Genomic DNA, 20,735 nt, shown 5'->3' with positions numbered 1-20,735 from the left:
GGGGAGCACAGAAGATTCCAGCAAGTGGGAGGCTTGTTTATGGTTCCTTTTTAAAAGAATGAGCATTTTAGGACTCGAGAGGCCTTAGAGATTTGAAACAGGAGCCAGGTTCAAATCCTGGTTGGGCTGCCTACTTGTGGGGTGGCCTCCTGTCCCATGCCTCAGTTTCCTCACCTGCAAAATAGGGATGATAATTGTTCTGCTGGGAGTCTTGGGAGGATGAGGTGAGATGCATAAAGCACTTTTCACCTGGCATGCAGCATCGCGAGCAAGTCGTGTACTCCCTAGTTATACAAACGGGGAAACTAAGGCTCAGAGAGAGGCAGCAACTCACCAAAGCTGCTCAGCCAAGTTACTGGCAGAACCAGAGGAGAATCCGCTAGTTGAGCTTTGTGAATTCCGAGGTCACAGAGGGAAGACTGGAACTTGCGATTCTTGTAACATTTACAAGTTACAGCTTGAAACACTGGAATTGGTGTAAAAGAGACTGGGAAGGTTAAGCTGCAGATCTGTGCTAAAAGAAACTCATGTCCCTAGCACCTTTAAAAGGCCAAAGGACTCATCTTTCTCCCAGGGGAGAGTGTGAAACTTGGGAGAAAGACCCCTGTAGTTACCTGGAGTCCCAAGTCCTGGGTTCAAATCCTCCTCTGCCATTTTCTGACAGTGTGAGCTTGGGCACGGTTCTCAGGCTGCATGAGCCACGATTCTGCACCTGGAGCAAAAATAAATGGCTCTGTAGTGAGTACTGTATCTTCTGTACCCTCTCTGTGGAATAACTCACCTGACCCTCGCCAAAACTCTAAAAGCTGGCATTGCTATTACCAGCCCCATTTCACAGAGGGGAAACCCAGGGGTGAAATGGGCTTCCCAACTGGTTACATCGACTGTGAGGTGCAGAGCCGGGACCCAAATCATTCTGCTCCAAGAAGGGGGAGTGAGGTCACCTGCCTCCAGGAGAGCCGTGGGGACGGCCGGTGGCATCACGTGGAAAGGGCTCTGTCCTCGTTGGTTTCCTTTCTTCTCCATCGGGGAGAAGCAAATGGGGGGCCACCTCGTTCTCCCTGTGTCCTGGTTTGCCAGGGCTGCTGTGACAAGTACTGCACACTGGTTGGCTTAAGCAACAGGCTTTCCTTGGCCACGGCTTGGGAGGCTGGAAGTTCACATGTCAAGCCGTGGGCAGGGCTGTACTTCCTCTGGAGCCTGGGCGGGTCTGGTGCTGGCCTCACGCGGCACGCCGTCTGCTGCGTCTGCCCTTTGGCTTCTGCCCACCTCTGGCGTCTACTCACTGATGCTTCTGCAATTGCTCTCTTTGTCAGGCTCCACTCCTATGGAGTAAAGCCCGTCCTGATTTATTCTGGCCACATATTAACTAAAAATGACATCCTCAAAGGTTTAGGTTGGAACATGTCTTTTGGGGGGGACATGATTTAGTCCCCAGTAGACTGCATTTTGGACCCCCAAAAAGGCATGTTCTTTCCACGGGCAAGACGCATTCACCCCATCTCAATATCCCAGAAGTCCAAAGTCTTATCCAAAATTAGGCTGGGGTGTGGTCCATCTGGGGCAAAACTCCTCTCCATCTGTGGGCCTGTGAAACCTAGAAAACAAGTCATCTGCTTCCAAAATGCAATGGTGGGATGGGCATGGGATAGATATTCCCATTCCAGAAGGGAGAAATTGGAAGGAAAATGGGTCACAGATCACAAGCACATTCAAAGCCCAGCAGGGCAAACTCCGTTAGATTCCAAGTTCCGAGAGACGTCTGCGGATCAGTGCTTTATCCTCCAGGCCTGTTGGCGCAGGAGCCCCAGACTTTCAAGAGCGCAACCATGCTCGCTCCCTGAATGATGTGCATAGACGTCCCCCCCCCCCGAGTATTGGGGTGGAAGGCTGCAAGTACCCCATGCAAGCACCAGGGCAGAAGCCCTGCCCTACCCAAAGGTGCAGGCAGAAGCCCCTTTCTCTGAACTCAAGAAGATCCCTTTGGCTCAGACCTCTGCTTCCATAGTTCTGCCCTTGAAGTCATCTTTCCTTCATTTCACCCCATCTTTGTTCCTTTCAGACCAGGCTTCTGCTCATACAAAATTCTCAGAAGCCTTGTCAGTTTGGTATGCAGTACTCTGGAATCCAAGCTCTCAGGTACAAAGGTCTTCCCCAGCTCCTTCCTGGATAAAAGCATTTCTAATTTGACTTCCTCTGAGATGGCTGCCTGGGTCCCTGAGTTATATGCCTATCTCCTTAGCAAAGCGGGGTTCAGCCAAACCCTCAGACAGAGCTCTGTTCTCTGGGAACTCACCTCCCAGATGCTCAGGGAGAGCCCTGGCGGAGCTGCTTCTGTCTCTAGTCTCAGAACATGCTATCTGGATAGGCCGAGAATTTTCCTAATTATTAATTGCTGTTCCTTGTGCTTAACAGTTCATTCCTCAGTTTATCTCTTTCCTCTTACCTTTTACTATAAGCAGTGAGGAAGAACTAGGCAGTGCCTTCCACACTTAGCATGGAAATCTCCTCAGCTAAAGGACCAAATTCATTGCTTTCAAGGTCTGCCTTCTATCCAACATCAGAACACAATTTAGCCAAGTTCTCTGCCACTTTATCACAAGGATCTTCTTTCCTCCAGTTTCCAATGGCACAGTCATCATTTCCTTCTATGGCTTCACCAGTAGCACCTTTAACATCTGTTACTTCTGTCAACATTCTGTTCATGACAATGTCTGTATTGTCTAAGATGACCGAAACTTTCTCTGCAGCTATTTCTGAGCCCTGCACCAGAATTGCCTTTAATGTCCGTATTTCTACCAATGGTCTCTTCAGTGCAATCTAGGATTTTTCTATCAAGTATCTCAGAATTCCTCCAGCCTCTACCCATTGCCCAATTCCAAAGCCACTTCCACGTTTTTAAATATTTGTAATAGCAACACTCCACTTCCTGGCATCGAAATCTGCCTTAGTTTGCTGGGGCTGCTATGACAAATACCATGCATTGGCTGGCTTAATAATAGGAATTTAGTGGCTCGTGGTTTCCAGGCTAGAAGCCCCAAATCAGGGTGATGCCAGGCCAGCTCCCGCCTGGAGTCTCTCGCGTTCTGGTGTCCTCTGTCATGTGGCAGTTTTCCATCCTCTGCATCTGCTCTTCTGGATCCTGCTGACTTCTGGCTTCTATTGACTGACACAGCCAAATGTCCTCTCTTTATAAGGCCTTCAACCTGGGTCATTTTGGCCACATCTTAACTAATAAAAACATCTTCAGAAATCCCGTTTACAAATGGGTTCTCACCCCCAGGAAGATGGATTATGACTTGACCCTGTCTTTTGAGGGGGGTGTGAGTCAATCCCCTACACCCTGGCTTCTAGAACCATTCCTGGCATGTAGGGGGTGCTTATGGAGCACCTGCTGCATGCCCCACCCAGCTCTAGGGCCGCAGTGAACTAAGAGGCTTGCAGAGCCTCAAGGGTGATGACGCAGGGTCTATTTCTTAATGTCCCCGCACCTGAGGCAGGCCTGGCATGGAGGAGGTGACTTCAGAGTGCTGATGAATGAGCAAGGGCGAGCTCTGGGAGGTGATTCCTTTTCCCCGCTCCAGTTTCTGCATTCTGATGTGATTGGAAAATGCTGGATTGTCTCCCTGGGTTGGTATCTTAACTCCAAGGGTGCTGCTGCCGGGGAGAATTTCAGCTGCCCGATGCAAGGGGTGGTGCTAGCGCCTCTCCCAGGCCGCACAGACACGCTGTTAGCAAATCCACCCACTGACCTTTTCCTAAGAAACTTCACCGGTGCACACAGTCCAAGTGTCCAGTGAGTTGTCATAAATGGGAAACCCTCATCAGTGTTCTTGGGAAGGAGGGACAAGTGTTTAAATATGTGGGTGTCGAAGTGGCCATCATAAATACATTCTGAGAAAGCAAGGAAGCCAGTTAGCTTCAGCATGAAGTAATGGGGTGTGACGGTGCCCCCCACCCCTACCCCAAGAAGGCTGTTGGTTTTTTTCCTATAATTTTTTTTTTTAAAGATTTATTTTTTGGTTTATTTCTCCCCCCTCATTTTCCCGTTGTCTGCTTTCTGTATCCATTTGCTGTGGGTTCTTGTGTCTGCTTGTATTCTCATTAGGCGGCTCTGGGAACCGATCCTGGGACCTTCTGGAGTGGGAGAGAGATTACTCTCTTGCGCCACTGCATCTCCCTGTTCTGCTACATCTTATTTTCTCTCTTGTGTGTCTCTTGTTGTGTCACCTTGCCGCACCAGCTCTCCGTGTTGGCCGGCATTCCTGCGCAGGGCGGCTTTCCCGTGCTGGGTGACATTCCCATGCAGATCGGTACTCCTGTGTGGGGCCTCACTTCTGCACGGGGCCGGCACTCCTCATGGGCCAGCTTGCCCTCACCAGGAGGCCTGGGCATCGAACCCTGGACCTCCTCTATGGTAGACAGGAACCGAATTGGTTGAGCCACATCCGTTTTCCCCAAGGTTTATGAGGGTTTCAGATCCCGTGGGGAGGATGCGATGATCACATCTGGGTCGCTCTGGATCACATCTGGGTCATTCCTGATCACATCTGGATCACATCTGGGTCACTCTGGATCACATCTGGGTCACTTAGGATCAGATCTGGATTGCTCTGGATCACATCTGGATCGCTCTGCATTTGGAGGCAGAGCCCGGGGCCCCTGGGAACCCCATTCATTTCTCTCCCAGGATCTGGAATTTTTCTTTCTGTGCCATGCGCATCTCAAACTAACCCGCCCCTAAACTTGGCCTGGAGGAGAACAAGGGGAAGGCTTGGGGGTCCCTGGCCTTTCCTCACCCCCTCCCTGCATTTCACCCCTCATGCCAGCCCTGAGCAGCTCTCTACAGGATCTGTGCATTTCATGCCGGGGGCAGCTCCAGGCAAAGGCCCTGGTGGCCCCAGAAGTGAGCAAGACAAGGCTCAGTGCCCCCCAGCGTGTTCCCAGCCCCGCGGGCCGTGCGCACGGAAACCCCACCGCAGTGGCCGCCACGCCGGGGAGCCCCGGGCGGCACCTGTTCAGCAGGCACCATCCTTGCCTGCGCCTCCCACCTTTTTCGGAGGTACTGGGGATTGAACCCAGGACCCTGTATGTGGGAAGCAGGTGCTCAACCACTGAGCTGCATCCACTCCGCAGCCCCTTTCATAGACACGGAGACCAGAGGCCCAGGGAGGTGGCATAGCGGTGAAGGGCGGGACTGACCGACAGGCAGGTTTGGGCCTCCAGCATGAGCGCCACGAGAGCCCCCTGGGGCCGGTCGCACCTGGGCGCCGCCCGGCCCCGCCCCTGCCTGACTCTGGGCCTTGGGTCCATCAGCTTCACCCAGGCCCGGTCTCCTTATCAGGAAAGTGGAGGCGGACACGCCACCTGCATTTTCTGGGCATCCTGTCTGGGTCAGGCTGGGCACTAGCCACAGCCCCGTCCACCTGTCTGTCTCTGCACCTCACAGTTCCTGGGACAGAGAGACAGTCCTGACACATAGGTCGGGGCGTGTGTGGAGTGCTGGGGTGAGGAGAGGCGAGTCACCTCGGACAGGGCACACTCAGGGCCAAGGGACCCAGAGTCCCAGCCACCGATGCTGGCTCAGGAAGGTCCTCCGAGACAGGAATTGGTAAGAGTCAGGCTGGCACCAGCGGCTATGATGAGTAAATCCCAGCATTTGGGGTTAGAACACACAGAAACTAATTTCTCCCCCATGGAGAGGTCCGGTGCCCGCGGGTCTGATCTGTGCCCGGCTCCGCTGGGACACAGTCTCCTTCCAGCCCGTGCACCCCGGGTCCTCGGCTTTGAGCCGGCGGAAGGGGAAGGGGGTGGGGGAGGCTCACCGGTGGATTAGCCACCTTGGCCCGCAGGTGCTCCCGTGGCACTGGGGGTCCATGCCGACCGTCGCTTCCGGGGACAGCTCCGCTCTGTGGAAGGGGGAGCTCATGAGTTTGTTTAGTCCCACTGAAGGGACGCAGTCCTCAGTGTCGGCACAAGGCTCAGGCCCAGGGGGCCACTGCAGAGCTGGCTGGGGGGGCCGAGTGGCGACGGGTGTCGGCCCCTGGCACGACTTCCTCCCACACGTGGAGGACGGGCGCCCGCCCCTGCCTCTGGGTTGAGCTCCCGTGGCGTCTTGCGAATGCCGCCCCCGGCCCGCCCCCCGAGGCTCCCACCCCCGTCCTCGCCCCACGCTGAGCCCACTCTGACCGCCCCCCTCTGTGCGTGGCAGGTGCCCGTGCTGAAGCCGATGGACCTGATGGTGGAGGTGAGCCCGCGGAGGGTCTTCGCCAATGGCCACACCTACCACATCAACTCCATTTCCGTCAACAGCGACTGCGAGACGTACATGTCGGCCGACGACCTGCGCATCAACCTGTGGCACCTGGCCATCACCGACAGGAGCTTCAGTATCCTTGTCCTCGGCCCTCGCCCGGGGGGCAGCCCGGGACCCCCTCCAGGCACCGCTCTCCATTGTCCACAGGACTGGGGTGGGGGGCTTAGCCTGAAGCGGGCACCAGGGGCTCCGCTCTGCCTCGGGTCAAAACGAGGGACCCCTGCCTCGCGGTGTGTGAACGAGGCCCTCGGGTGGCATCGTGGGCCCCCTTTGTGCAGAGAGGACGGGGCTGTGCCCCCCTCCAGGGAGGAGCCCGGGGTCCAGCAGCAGGTGGCGGGGGTCCCTGCATGCTGGGACCCCACCCCCATGAAGGAGGAGGAGGGCCCCCGGCTCCCCTGGACTCCTCCCGGAGGCCCGAAGCAAGCGCCTTCGGTATTTCGTGAACAGCAGTGGGATCCCGCCCGGCCTTAGCATGGCAGTCAGGGTGTTGGGAGCCCAGCTGGGGGGGGTCCAGGGAGCACCCCTGCTTGGCATCCCCTGTACCTGGGGCAAGCTGGGGTGGTGGGATTGGCTCTGCCCCCCACCACTGGGGAGGGGAGAACGGTGGCTGTATGAGCACTGGGGAGGGGGTGAGGCAGACACTGCGCTCCCCCTTTTACAGATGAGGAAACCGAGTCACAGAAAGACAAGTAACATGGCTCTGTGTTGGGTTTGTCTCCCTTCTAGCCCCTGCCAGGAGATAATTAGCCAAGAAGGCTGTAAGCAGGGGGCAATGCTGCCAGCTTTGGAGAGCACTCTGCTCCGAGGGGCTGTGGGGGCAGGCGGTGTGAGGGGGAAGCAAGGAGACCAGTGAGTAATGCGGGGGGGGGGGGTAGCTGGCGGTGGCAGGCTGGGCTGGGTGTGGGTAGGAGGGGGCGGCATGGAGAGCCCAGAGGGAGAGCTTGCAGCATCTACAGCAGATCACTGCATGACGATCGTCTGTACCAAGGTGGCCACAGGACATGGGCACAGATTCCTGAGAATAAGGAAAGAGGGTCTGTGCCAGGACAGGACTCCCGAGTCGTTCTGTCCACCTGGTCCCCTCACCCCGCAGCTGACACAGAGTGTGCCCCTTCTAGGGGCTGGAGAACACGGCTTTCACCAGGTCCTTACTGCACACCTGCTGTGCGCCAGGCCCCGTGCTCAATGCCCGAACCAGACAGGCGTCCTTGCTCTCCTGCAGTGGACAGATGACAAACCACTGATGCAGCAAACGAGCGAAAGGTAGAGCCGGCGAGCGCGGGGGATCAGAGCCGCGGGGGCGGTGGGACACGTGCGCGCGGCTCGTGCTCTTCTCCAGCCTCCTTCGGGCATGCGGCTGCGGGCGCGGGTGGGTGGCGAGGGAGCCGGCAGCGCTGTTGTTGCCAAGCAAACACGAGGGAGTCGCGCTGATAGGGTGTGCGGGAGAGGGGAACAGCTGATGGATTCCCAGCCAGGCGAGGGGGGTCAGGAACATCCCAGAGGTGAGAACATGGAGGGGAGGCCCCGCGGGCACCCAGAGCCTTCCCCCGCTGCCTTCGCCTTCCCTGCCCTGTACCTCGGTCCACCCTGAGCAGCTCCTCCCGTTTTGTGGATGTGACTAATGTTAATTGATCGACACATCGAAGGCCTCGGTGCTCAGGGACAGCAGTGGCGTCTCAGTGCACGCTCTTGCCTGGAAAATTTAAGCGTCAGGCAGAGGAAGGAGCCGAGCGTCTCCAGGGAACGTTGTGGTTATGGAAACTGCCCCTGGTGAGAGCCGGGCACCGGGGAACCCGGCCACACGTGGGGCAGTGACAAGACGCGGGGTCCCAGGGCCGAGAGACCTGCCGCCCGCGCCCAGCGGAGACAAGCCCGCCTCGGCAGGGAAGGCATGGGGACCGCGGGCGGCAGGTGCGGGCACGGCTCTGACGGCAGCTGAGGAATTAGAAAAGGCGTTTCATTTCCAGCGTGGCTGGAGGCGTGGGAGGCGGCCGCGCGCCACGCTGAGCCGGGGAATTGCTCTGAAATTTTGAGACCCTTTTTGAACAAGTACGGGCTGGAGGCCTCCGGCCGTCAGATGGCGGTTCTGATTCGTGCTGAGAGGAGAGCCCAGGGCTGGGGGGCTGCGCCTGGGCTGGGGGGAAGGAGGGGAGGGGGCGGGCAGTAGGAAGACACTCTCCGGGACCTGGGAGTTGGCATCCCTTTCTCTCTTGCATGGTGATGCCTCGGTCTGTGCGGACGATGCTGGGGTCAGCGGCTAAAACCCGGCGGAAGCATCATGCTGTGTGACCTCCCCCTCAAGGCCAGATGGCGACATTCCCATCTGACACTGCTTTGACTATTGGGCAATAAGCAAGCTGACAAAGAGGCTGTGCCCCTCCAGAGTTGGCTGTTAGGACGGAGTGATGGGGCCCGCAATGGATGCAGCTGTGTCCCCGGCGTGTCCGAGCCCCGGTGGCCTGCTCTGCTCCCCCAGGCTCCGGCAGTGGGGAGTTCGCAGCCTCCTTCCTTTTCCTTTCCCCCAAACCTGCAGGAGGTGCCTTGCCCTCTTCTCTCCCCTCTGTGGTCTCGAATCTACCCCCTCGTGCCCCTCCCCTTCCCTGTGACCCCCTGCCTGCCTCTGTCCCCTGCCAAGGGCCCAGCCCATCCTTGCCCACCGTGGCTCATGCAGCGATCAGTCCTCTGCAGAGGGGCTCCTGCAGGGCTGCTCTGACAAGCTCGTCCCCTGCTTGAAGCCCCCAGTGGCTCCCCGTCAGAGCCTGGGGGGCCCCGGACCCCTCCGCGGCGCCTCTGAGGTCCTTGGCGATCACCTGTGCCTCTCTCCAGTGCCCCCCTCGCTCCGAGTCTCTGGTCAGCCTTGCTCACACTTTCTCTCTCTGCCTTAGCTCGGTTCCTGCCCATCTCACCAGGCCACCTGCCCTGATCTCTCTGCCGTCCCTCTCTAGCCCTGGACTGGCCAGAGGTCTTTCTGGGACTCCAGCCCCTTTTCCTGCTCCCTGGGGACTCTGGGTTTTCCTTGACTGCTAACACGACTGCCTCCTCGGTTTCCAGATGAAAGCTTTGCAATTAGGCACAGACCGAGCCCTCTCTGTGTCCCCAGCCCTAACGCCGAGCCTGGCACGGAGCAGGTGCCCAGGAGTGCCGACAGGTGGGGCAGCCTGGGGCTGCCCAGTGAGGGCATCCGCAGTTCCACGTGGTCTTTGGAAAGACCTCTTTGGAAGTTAGGGCTGCTGGTGACCCAGGGACCCCAGATGTGGCAGGGTACAGAGGACACCAGCCTTCGGGGCCGGGCAGACCTGCGGTCAGATTTGTTACTTAACCTCCCGGGATGTCGATTTCTGTAAATGTAAAATGGGCAAAAACTCCTCATCGCATGGATCTGAGGGGCTGCGTAGCATGGGAATGATAAGGAACGACAAACTAATCCGTGTAAAGGGCTGGCGGCTCACTGGCACCCAGCCCCTGGCCCTTTGAAACAGGAGCCCCTCGGACAGTCAGGGTTTGTTCTCAGAAAATTCCTGCGTCGTCTCTGGATTTTTAAAGCTCTTTGCTCTGCCAGCACCATCTCCGCCTCCGTTTAAACAGCCTCCCACCTCCCTTAATACCAACATTTTGAGACGGTTGCACAGCTCGGGTGATTCTTTCTCCAGTTCAGGGCATCTTAAAGGTAACGAACGGCTCCGGCGGCCGCAGCTGATTGACCGCTGCTCTATTTTTAGCACCTGGAGAATTGTGAAGAAGGTTCGATTGATTTTTCTGCCCCCCCCCCCCCCGCCCCCGAGCAGTTTCTCACGGTGAAGCCGCGGTCTGGAACAAATCTCTAATTCCCAGTTACAGAGTGGGTCGCGCAGCCCGGCGCCCCGGAGGCGGGTTAGTGTGGGGCCTGGCTGGTGCAGGGAGCAAAGGAGGGGACTGGCCGAGTCCCCTCTACACGGTGGGCTCGGTGCCAGGCTGAGACCCCAGAACCTGGGCCACAGTCTTGCCCTTCACTCTCCGAGCAGCCCCTCCCCGGCACCCAGTCAGGCCGAGCCCCCTGGCCCCATCCACTCAGCCGGCCTGTCTCCTGGATTGGGGGCTGTGGGGCGGAGCAGCCGGGCTGGAGCCCCGGGTGCAGTGTGGACGCACAGCGCACCCCAGGCCCGACCTCATGGGCCTCCTCTGGCCATCCTGTGCACGGTACCGCCTCGCAGAGAAGGAAACCGGGAAGTGCCTGCTGCAAAACGCTCTGGCCACAGTTTACTGGGTCAGTAGACCTGATGGTAAGAAATAGAGGCCGTGAGTCAGGACTCTTGGGTTCTGCTTCAGCTCTGCTGCTACCTGCCTGTGGTTCTGTCAGATTTACTCTTGTGCATTCATTCATCATTCATTCAGTCATTCAGCAGTTTTCAGGAGTCTACTTTGTGTTGTGCATTGGACTTGGTGCTGGGGATACAAACAGAATCACTGCCAGGGTCTCCGAGTACAGTTGCACAGGTTGTCTGCTGCACAAAGGGTCACAAGGGAGGTGCCAAGTGGGGGCAGAAATCAAATCCAGGCGTCTTGAGAAGACACTTTTTTCTAATTCCTTACGGAGGAGTTATCTTGCACTGTCAGCTTTTGAGCCAACGGGTCCAGGTCCCTTTGTGAATTTCTAGTGGAGCAAGACAAGAGGCAGTCAACAGGCCGAGCCTCAGGCTCTCCCTGACTCCAGGTCCCTGTCCCCACCTCCTGTGACCGTCGTCCTCCTCGCCCTGATAAAGGCAATGACCTCCTCCCTGGCCTTCCATGTGGGTTTAAGAACCCAGGCTGCTGGGGTGCGTCTCGGCCCCAGGCTTGGCGCCTCTGCCGCCTTGGCCAGGTGGCTTCAACTCTCTGGGTCTCGGTTTCCTCACGTGTAAAGAGGAGAGACTCCTGCTCATCTCCAGGGCGTTGTGAGGACAGGGTGTCCCGATCCCACCTGCCAAGCGCTGGGAGCCGTGCCCGGCGCACGGTTGATGCCACGGCGCCATCAGGTGTTACCAGATACGCATCCCCTTTTGTCCCCTTATATTTTGTTTCTTAAAAACGTCCACGGCCTCACAGCCCTGCTCGGAACCTTCTAGCAACTCCTGCCAACTCCAAGTCGTCTCCACGCCGTTCCTCTGGCCCTGCCCCCTCCCCGGCTTCTCCTCCCTCTGCACCTTGTTCCGTGGGCGCCAGCCTCACCTGGCGCAGCCCACGCCTGCCCTCGCTGCCAGCAAGGGGCTTCCGTCCAGGCGGGCCTGAGTCCCCCTGACCAGCCCGTCTGACCTAGACCCGCCTCCCCTGTCCCCTCGGCCCCTTCCCCTGCTGCGTACAAGAGAGCGCTGGCCCCGCCGCACTCGTGGTGTTTTCGGCCTCCCGCTGGACTCCCAGCTCCGCGAGGCCTGTGTCTGCTTTACCTGGACTGACGCTCAGCCCGTGGTGGGTGCGCAAAGAAAGACGCGGTCCCAGGAAGGCGGATGAGAAGCGGGCGAGGACCCCAGCTCTGTCAGGTGGCGGGGGAGGCTCCTGGAAGGACAGACGCTGGGTTCCTGGACCTGCCACCTCGTCTTGGCAGCCGTCTCGCCTTCCTGGGCCCGTTTCCTCCCTCTGCAGATGGGTGGGGTGGAACTGCCTGCTCTGAGACCACGCTTCAGCCCGGCTGGGGGAGAGACTCTCTCGAGGTTTCAGCTCGGGGGGGAGACCCTCTCCAGGTTTCGGCTGGGGGGGCGTGGAAACCCTCTCCAAGTCTCCTTGGTCTGGAGCTGGTTTATGCTGGTCCCCAAGGGTGAGCTGAGTCCCTCTTGCCAACCGCACCTTTGGGGACATCACTCTGCTGGCGTGAAATCATCCATGGGGTAATATTTATACCACAAATGTCTACCAATGCTTAAAATCCACCCCCATCCCCCTTGCCCCCCATCTCCCCAGAGAGCCGGTTGTCCAGGCTTGCAGCACACCACTGCTGGGGCCTTACCTGGCGGGCAGGGGCTGAGCCCACCTCCAGGGCCCAGGGCCCCGCGCCGCCGTCCGCGGTGCTGATCTGACAACACGCTGTGGTTATGTAGTTATGTAGTTATGAACGTGCCCCTTGCACAGATGAGGAAACCAAGCTGCTGGAAAGTTAAGTCACGTGGCTGGGACATGGCCCCCTGGACTCAGACGTGGCCCCCTGGACACGGAGAGCAGACATCTCACCCTCCTGCTACCCTGCCTCCCGGGCGTGGTGGTCAGTGGCCCCGCTATGACCGCTCTTTACTGTGCATTTAGTCTGCCAGGCGCTGGGCTAAGTGCACGGCTCCTTTCTTACATTTGACCCTCCCAGCAGCTCGCCTGTGCGAGGGGGTCCCGTCGCCCCTTACGGCGGTGGAGATGAGCCCCGGGAGAGGGATTCGCCCACCTGCGGCCCCTCCTGACCCCGGTCATCAGATTGCCCTCCCAGCAGGAGTGGATCGGTCCTTACTTTATATCCTAGGGGCAGGCAGGGCCGGGCCCGTGGGCTTGGCGGCGGCGCGAAGCCTCTGCCGTCCTGCTAGGGCTGGGGGCGTGGCCCCACCGTGCCACCCGCCCTTCCTGAAGGGCCTCTGAGGCACTTCGTGGACACGCTCTCCTTGACAACGTACTTGCAACCCCGTCGTCACCGTCAGTCCCAGCTCGCGCCCCGAAGCCCGTCCCCACCACCCTGGGCGCTTGCCGCACCTGCGTCGCCCCAGGGCCGCCCCCTCTCTCGAGTCTCCCCTCTTCTCTCTTCCAGGGCAGCGTTCGCACTCGCCCCACCGCCCTGCCCGCTCTCAGCTTCTCCAACGCACACTTGGCCTCCTCAGAGCCTTTCCGCCGGCTGCGATGCCCCCTGCCCTCACAGCCCCCGCACCTGCCCCCAGCCCGGCTCTCGTCCTGGATGACTCCTCCCCCGTCAGGCCTCGGCTTAATGCCTTTCTCAGAGAACCTTCCCCGACCTGCCGCGGGCACCCACACGTCTCGGGCATCAGTCACAGGGCAGACACTGGCACAGGGAGCCTGTCTTGCCCCTGCTGGACCCCCCGGGTGTGAAGCCTTATGCTCGGCCCAGCCCCGCCCCTGGCTGGCTGACCCGGGGTCTCCCGCCCAGCACCCAGGAAGCCTGGACACAGTCCAGCCCAAACCCCGAGGGTCCTTCCAGACATTGCACTTTCTGTACCCTGCTTAATTTTATGCCTTTTTATCTATAGGCAGAGGAAGACTGGTGTAATTAAAGTATTAACGTCATGCCAGGTCCTCCAGCGTGTGCATCTTCTCATGAGGTCTTCCTTGTAGCCCTGCCCAGCAGGCATGATCAACCCACCCTGCAGATGAGAATGCAGGGCACAGAGAGGTTGAGAGGCTGACTGGAGGTCACACAGCTGGTCTGCAGGAGGCTGGGAAGTCAAACCTGGCCTTGTGGCTCAGAGTTCAGGGCTTTCCTGGCATCTCACAGCTTTCCTAAGTCCTTCAGGAACCATGTGAGCTGGCTGGGGACAGGTGCATGGGCCGGATCCTCTCACAGAGGGCAGAGGCTCGCCAGCGAGCAGTTATGCAGAACGACCCCTGTCCCGTGGCCCAGCGGTCTGGGTGGTGTTCCTCGAGAGGGACAGCGCAGTTGCCACCTGCCAGGTGCTCTGAGCAGAGGAGGGAAGGAGGCGGAGGCTGCAGGAGCGCCCCTGTAGGGTCCGGCAGGCTTTCCCAGCACTCACCGCTCACCTTTGCGGCCAGGTCAGGGGTGGAGAAAACTTGCTGGAGCCAGCGGTCGGGCTGGCCGCGCCCCACCAGGGCAGCCTCCGCATCGCAGCCTCCACGCTGAGCCGGCGTGGGATGCCCTTCCTGGCCCTTTGCAGCGCCACCTGCCTCCCTCGCTCCCGAGGATGCTCGGTTGCCGTGGTAACAGCCGCCTCCCATCCGGAGAGCCCGTTCCTGCCGCGACGCATCTGAACCCGGCACGCTTTGCTTGGTTACAGCAATGGAGCCCCCGCCACAGCCCTCGCTTCCCCCCAGCCCCCATCGGTTCTCAGCCTCCACCAGCCCACGGCTCAAGGACACGGCCAAATCCAGAGGACACCCCCCCCCCCCACCATCAGGGACCTCGGGAGAGCTGCAGCGTGCGTGGAAATTCACTTTTCTCCAGAACTGTCCGGGAAGTCAGGAAGCGGGGGTTCTGGATCCCCCTCCCCACGGCGGGGAGGGGGAGGCTCCGGGCCCCCCTCCTCGCTCGGGCTCCCCCCCCCTTGTGGGTCCCTTCCTGCAGGGCCTGGCGTCAGCAGCTCTCTGGGGCCACACCTGCTGTGAAGCTGGGCTCAGTTCTGTGCCCTTACAGGGGTCACGGCGCCTCCCCTAAGGATTGTCCTAACAGCAGGCAGCATCTGCGTGGGCTTCTTGCACTTAGGGAGTGCCCCCCGTACCCGCCCTCTCGCTGGAGCGCCCCACGGAGCGGGTGAGGCGGCCTGTGGTGCCCTCAGCAGTCGCCTGGCGCGCCAGCGGCTGAACGAGCCACGCTTAGTCCCAGTTCCCACTCAGAAGGGGTGGCTGCTCTGGCTGGGGTCCCCCAGGAAAGTATGTTGAGTCCGAATCCCCAGTACCTTAAGAAGAGGGCATTACTTGGAAATGGGGTCTTCGCAAATATTAAATTAAGACGTCATACTGGATTAGGGTGTGCCCAGAACCCAGGGACCGGTGGCCTTGTAAGAAGAGGGGGGCACGGCGAAGGCGGCCATGTGGAGATGGGGCAGACACTGGGGAGACGGCCGCCAGCCGAGGCACCACGGAGCCTCCAGAAGCCGGAGTAGCCAAGGAAGAAGGTTCCGGAGAGAGCACGGCCCTCCCAACATCTTGGTTTCGGATTTCTGGCCCCAGAACTGCGCGAGGAGACATTCCTGGGGTTCTAAGCCCCCCGCTTGTGGCAGCAGCTCAGTGGGGCTCGGAGGGGCACAGCCGGTGGAACGGGAGCCCCTGGGCTGACCAGCCTCCCCCCACGTTTCTCGAGCCCCCGGCATGGACTCGCGTGGGGGCGCTGGGCTCCAGGACTGCGGCTGCTGCGCAGTGCGCGGCGCTGCCTTGACCCGGCAGGGCTGTGCGAGATGAGGAGATGCCCTTGGCGGGATGAAGGGGCTTCCATAAAGGTGCAAACTTGATGACGCTGCAGAAGGCGCATCTGGATTGCATTTCCCGTGTCCTTGGCAGGAAGAGAAGAGGCCTTGCTCTCAGGCTGCGCCAGCTCCTTCCTGTGAGTCCTGCTTGCACAGGGGGGCCCCAGAGGAAGGGCCGGGGCTCGGCTCCTCATCCCACCCCTACAGGGTGAGGGGGCTTCCCACACTGGGGTGGGGGGGCCCACCTGCCCCTCAGGGGCTGGACTTGCTGGGTCTGAAGTTGAAACCTGGGATCTGGGGACAAGGGGAGCAGATGGGGGAGGTCAGGCCTGGGGGTCCATCCAAGGAAAAGGGGCTCCTCGCAGGAAATGGGGACTGGGAGCCAGGGGACCGCCTGGGTGCAAAGTGTCCTCCCAGCCCTGGATGTGCTCCGGGGAGCTGGCCGCCCCTCTCTGCCCCCTGCGTGCCGGCCGTCCTCTGTCGCGGTGCCCACGGCTGCCCCTCTCCCGTGGTCACTGCATGATGTTCAAGGCGGCTTTGAGTCTGGGAGCTTCCCAGCAGCCGGTCAGTATCGCACGCGTTCTACCACGCGACCCTTAGCCGTTCACTTACAAAACACCTACTCTGTGCCAGGCTCCGTCCTCAGCCCATCGCGTGCCCGATCCTAATGGATCCTGACGAGGTATGCGATTGCCATTTGAAGGTCACGGCCGTGAACAGCAGGGCTGGTCTCTGAGCCAGGAATGTATGATTGCAAGTCTAGGTGTTTCTTCCTCCCATGGCCCCTTAGAGAAACTGCGGGTCGCGCACGCTGAGATGGAGTCCCATCCAGGACGAGCTAGGTGTGCTCCCACCACAGGGCCCTTGCACTTGCAGTACGCTCTGCTTGCACCGCCCCATCCCCAGGCCCTTGGAGCTCCCTGCTTTGTATCCTCAGATGTCTGTCCACAGGTTGCCTGCACGGAGGGGCCTCCTGTAGCCCCTCGCCTCCTCCCAAATTCTGTGTCTTTCACCTTTATGTTTTTGCAAGCATTTTTCGCTGCTTATTGGACACCCCTGGGCCCTGGTCTCCTCTTCCAAAACTAAGAGTAGCGTTGCCTTCCTTCCAGGGTTGGGAGAACAGGGTTTCTAAACCAGAAGGGCCTTTCATGAGGAAAGACTTAGGGTGCTCTCCTCTGCTAGCCCTCTTTCCCCAGGCCTGCATTCACTCGTTCCTGCATGCATCAGTCCTGCTGGGACACCCCTGAGCACCTGCGCTGAGCCCGCTGTGCGCGCTGGGTGGTAGGGAAGGCGGGCGGCCCGCGGCACCGTGACCCAAGGTCCAGGGATCTGCAAGGATGAGCCACCAAGTGGGACCTTGCCTTGGTGGTCAGGCAGGGACCATGCCAAGCCCGGAGGGTTCTGGAGACTTCACACCGTGGGGCGTAGCTAGAGGGAGGGGGCAGAGGCTGGGAAGGGCGGTGGGGCGGTCACGGTGGGACTCGAATGCCGGCCAAGATGTGTGGCTTCCTCTCATGGACAGCAGGTACAGCTGTGCTGGTCAGCGGGAGAGCCGGCCGCTGTTCTAGGAAGCTCGTTCCCCAAGGGGTGGGGCTGAGAGGTGGGGGAGACGGGAAAGCAGGGAGCCCATTTCTGCTCGGCTGCAGGGAAGGAGGGCGAGCAGCTTCTGGAGACACCCTGCTTCTGGGCCTGGGGTTAGGGGCTGGGGTGCTGGGGCAGGGCCCATCTGGGGTGGGTGCCAAGGACGGTCTTGGGCATGTGCACCCTACAGCCCCCAGGAAGCAACGCGGCATGGCTTGGGCTGCGCCCGGGGCCCCGGGTCAGGAGCGGCGTCACGGGTGCTCACTTCTGTCCACTCTCCTGCAAATGCCTCCCTCTGTGCGACAAACTCTCCCTGTAGAGAAAATGATCCCCAGCGGCCCAAGTGCGACTGGAAGTTCAGCAAAAGCCCGTCGACAGTTCAAGTACAAGGAGAGTAACTCAGCCGCTTCGCCGGGGCGGCGCTCGTGGCCGAGGCCGGCTGTGCTCCTTCTCAGGGAGGCCGGTCCTGAAATGAGCTCTGTGCAGCGCGGTTTTGGGAGCGGGATTGCTACGGCCGATCGCGACACGGGGACGGGGCCACCTGAGGGCCAGTCCTCAGAAGGAAAGAGTGCCCCAGACTTGTGAACGGGGAAACCGAGGCTGGAGTGGAAGTGCTTTCACAGGTAGCCCTGCATGTTCCAGAGACGGCTGTGCCTTCCCCTTCTGCCCCCAGCCCCTGCCTGTTGGGATGGTCACTGCCGGGCGGGATGGCCAGTCCCGCTCGGCTGAGGGGCAGGGCAGGAGGGACGCTCGCGGACCCTGGGACGTATCACCCTGCTGCTTCCCCCCGCAGGAATCCTCAGGTCTCTGCTTTAGGAGGTGATAAAAGGATGTGGAGTAGCCCCACCTCAGGGACCCCGCACCCTCCCCTGGGTGCCATCAGGACACTGTCGCCCCACCCTGGCCCTCCACCCATGTGCCATTGGGGACCCTGTCACCCCACTCTGGCCCTGTACCCTTGTGCTGTCTGCACCGTCACCCCACCCTGGCCCTGCACCCATGTGCCATTGGGGACCCTGTCACCCCACCCTTGTGCCTTAGGGGACCCTGACTCCCCACCCTGGCTCCACCCTCAATCTTGTGCCCTCAGCCCTCGGCAGCCCCACGTGCCCATGGTCAGGTGCACTTGCTGCGGGCGTGGTCGCGCCTCTGGACTTGTAGACGCCGACGTGGCCTCCGACCTGTTTCTGACGGGGGTGTGGGGCAGGCAGGCCGGCGCCTCGTGGAGCAAGAGCTGTCCCGAGGGCCCCCGGGGCGGTCAAGCCAATCGGGCAGGGCAGCCGCGCACGCGTGAGGAGGACCAGGGTGTCGGGCCGGGGGGGGGCTCAGCCCTGCTCCGCCCTCCCTGGCCACCGGCACCCATGGCTCCTGAGCTCGAGGGACGTCGCCGGGAGCCAGAGGCCAAGTGCGGGCCAGGAGCACCTGGTAATGTGCTGCCGAATCACAAGAAACCGCTGCCGGGCGTGAGCCGCCGTGAAGGGTCCACTGGCCTCATGAGAATCTGGTCTTTGTGGCGGCGGGGGTTCAAGAGCTGAAGCTCAGAACTCCACCCTTCTCCGTCGAGATGCCTCTAGAACATCCCAAGGGGGGAAGGAAAGAGTGTTCGGGGCAGCGAAGCAGCCCGGGGGTTTGGTTATGCCGCAGTAACAAATGGCCGCAGGTGGCCGAGGCTTGGAGCAGCCCCGGTGTGCTTCCCATTCCAGCCACACGTCCACCGGCCGAGGGACGGTGATGCAGGACCTACGACTGGCTCTCGAGGCTTCAGCCTGTCGGTGACACGCGTCGCTTGTCACTGCCTCCCACCGCTGGCCAAAGCAGCACGGCAGCTGGCCACCCTGAGCTCGGCAGGGCCGGTGGGCCAGTCTCCCCCAGGAGGGAACCAGGATATGGGGACCCAGGAGCCCGTGAGGCCAGAGCTCTGAAACGAGGTGGCCCCTCGTCCCCTAACGAGCGGCTCAGCCAGGCGCGCTAAACTCGACCCTTGCCCCCGGGCCCGCGGCTTCCTGGCCCCCCGGCTTTCGTTCGTGTCCTGAGTTCTGTCGAGGGAATTCAGTCCCCTTTGCCCCGACCCTTGGGTGTGGAACATTAAACAGAGGCTGTACCGACGTTCCTGGCTGTTCACGATCGACCGCAGACACCGTTTAAAGTTTCAGCCGGGCCGGAGCAGGTGGAACGCCCCGGCAGGTGCGGGCCAGGCGGTGCAGCCGGCAAACGGTGGGTGCCGCTGGTGAGATTAGCATCAGAGAAGTCTTGGTTCTTTTTCTCTCTTAACCTTCAGCATCATTTTTCACTCTTTAATCTCAGCTTCTTATCATACCAGAAAACCCCAGTTTCCTAGGAAACCAATTCAGGCGCCGATGATTTAGTTCAATTTTTTGTCCCTTCATAGATGTATCTTTTGTTTTTAAGGAGAAGTTGTGAGATTACGGAACACTCGTCCATGGAAAACATGATTCCCACACACCCCCTGTTTATTAACACCTTGCGTTGCCGTGGAACATTTGTTACAATTGGCGATAGCACGTTTTTATAACTGTACTATTCTGAATAATGAGAGTCCATGGTTTACTTTAGGAGTCACTGTTTCTGTAGTATATTGATATTTTTAAAATTTATATTCTGTTGCCATACATGCCACCTAGTCTTTCCCCTTTTAACCACATTCACACCTGTAGTTCAGGGCTGTTAATTATGTTCTCATGTTGTACTCTCGCCGCCCTCCATTACCAAAACACTTCCATCCTTCCAAATAGGAACCGTGGACCTTGGCTCCTTAATCTCGCATGCCCTGTCCTGCCTCATCCCCTGGTAGCCTGGAGTCTAGATTCCGACTCTGTGAGTTGGCGTCTTCTAAACATTTCACGTCAGCGAGAGCGCCCAGTGTTTGTCCTTCGGCGTCTGCCTGTTGCCCTCGGCAGGATGTCCTCTGGCTTCGTCCCTTGGTCCCACGGTTCTGGTCCTCGCCCCTCTTTCCAGCTGACCTTCATGTTGTTTTCATGTGATTCTTGGTTTCTGACTAGTGTGCTCCTTGGAAATGAGATTTCAGTGTGAGCACCAAGGCCTTCTCGGGTCCTTCTGTTCGACCATCTTTTCGGATCTGTTAGAGACTGTTATGTTTACAGAAGTCAGAAAATGCCTTTCCTTACTGAGAGGAGCAGCTGCGTGGAGTGGGAGCAGGGGGGCGTCTCGGCGCCTCCGCCAATGCTCTCCAGATGATAGGAAGCAAGAAAGGGAGCTGACGTTTGTGGAGCTTTGCAGTGTGCAGAGCTCACTGCACACCTGTGGGATTAGCACTGTGAACCCATTGTACAGGTGAGGAAACTGAGGCACAGAGGCTTGCACAGCCAGGAGGTGGCTGGGCTGGGACCCAAGGCCAGACCCTCTGGCACCAGCGCCTGCGTACAAATGAATGGGGGAAGGACCCTGTCCAGGGAATGGCAGGTGGGGCATGGACTGGGGAGACTGGGGCAGACCAGGGACCTGGGGTGTTGCTCTCAGATGGTGGGCAAGCAGGAGGAGCTGAAGCTGCAGTGACAGGGGGCGGGGCTCTGCTGGGCCTTGAACGTCATGCCAGGTGGCTCCGATTCGCTGCGGTGGGCAGCAGGGAGCACATAGGGAAAGAGTAGGCTTGGGCGCCCGGGGGGCCGAGGCTGAATCCAGCCTTACCACGGAGTGCTGGAGCCCCCTGGACAAGTCGCTTAACCTCTCTGCACTCAGTGCAGGAGTCGGGGCTACCTTGCAAGCAGCAAACAAAAGACAGAGAA

General features: G+C 59.7%; 1 protein-coding gene across 4 annotated transcripts in view; it reads left to right on the top strand.

The window, feature by feature from the left end:
* The window catches only part of PPP2R2C (protein phosphatase 2 regulatory subunit Bgamma), a 147,702-nt gene that overhangs the window by 92,664 nt on the left and 34,303 nt on the right, over positions 1 to 20,735 (top strand). For all 4 annotated transcript variants that reach the window (XM_058301234.2, XM_004472761.4, XM_058301233.2 and 1 more), the window contains exon 5: positions 6,212 to 6,389. In XM_058301234.2, the coding sequence (XP_058157217.1) occupies positions 6,212 to 6,389 (178 nt within the window). The remainder of the gene's footprint in view (positions 1 to 6,211; positions 6,390 to 20,735) is intronic.

Source organism: Dasypus novemcinctus, chromosome 1 (genome assembly GCF_030445035.2).
Source record: "Dasypus novemcinctus isolate mDasNov1 chromosome 1, mDasNov1.1.hap2, whole genome shotgun sequence".
In the NCBI taxonomy this organism is placed as follows: domain Eukaryota; kingdom Metazoa; phylum Chordata; class Mammalia; order Cingulata; family Dasypodidae; genus Dasypus; species Dasypus novemcinctus.
This window is presented reverse-complemented; position numbering and strand designations above follow the sequence as displayed.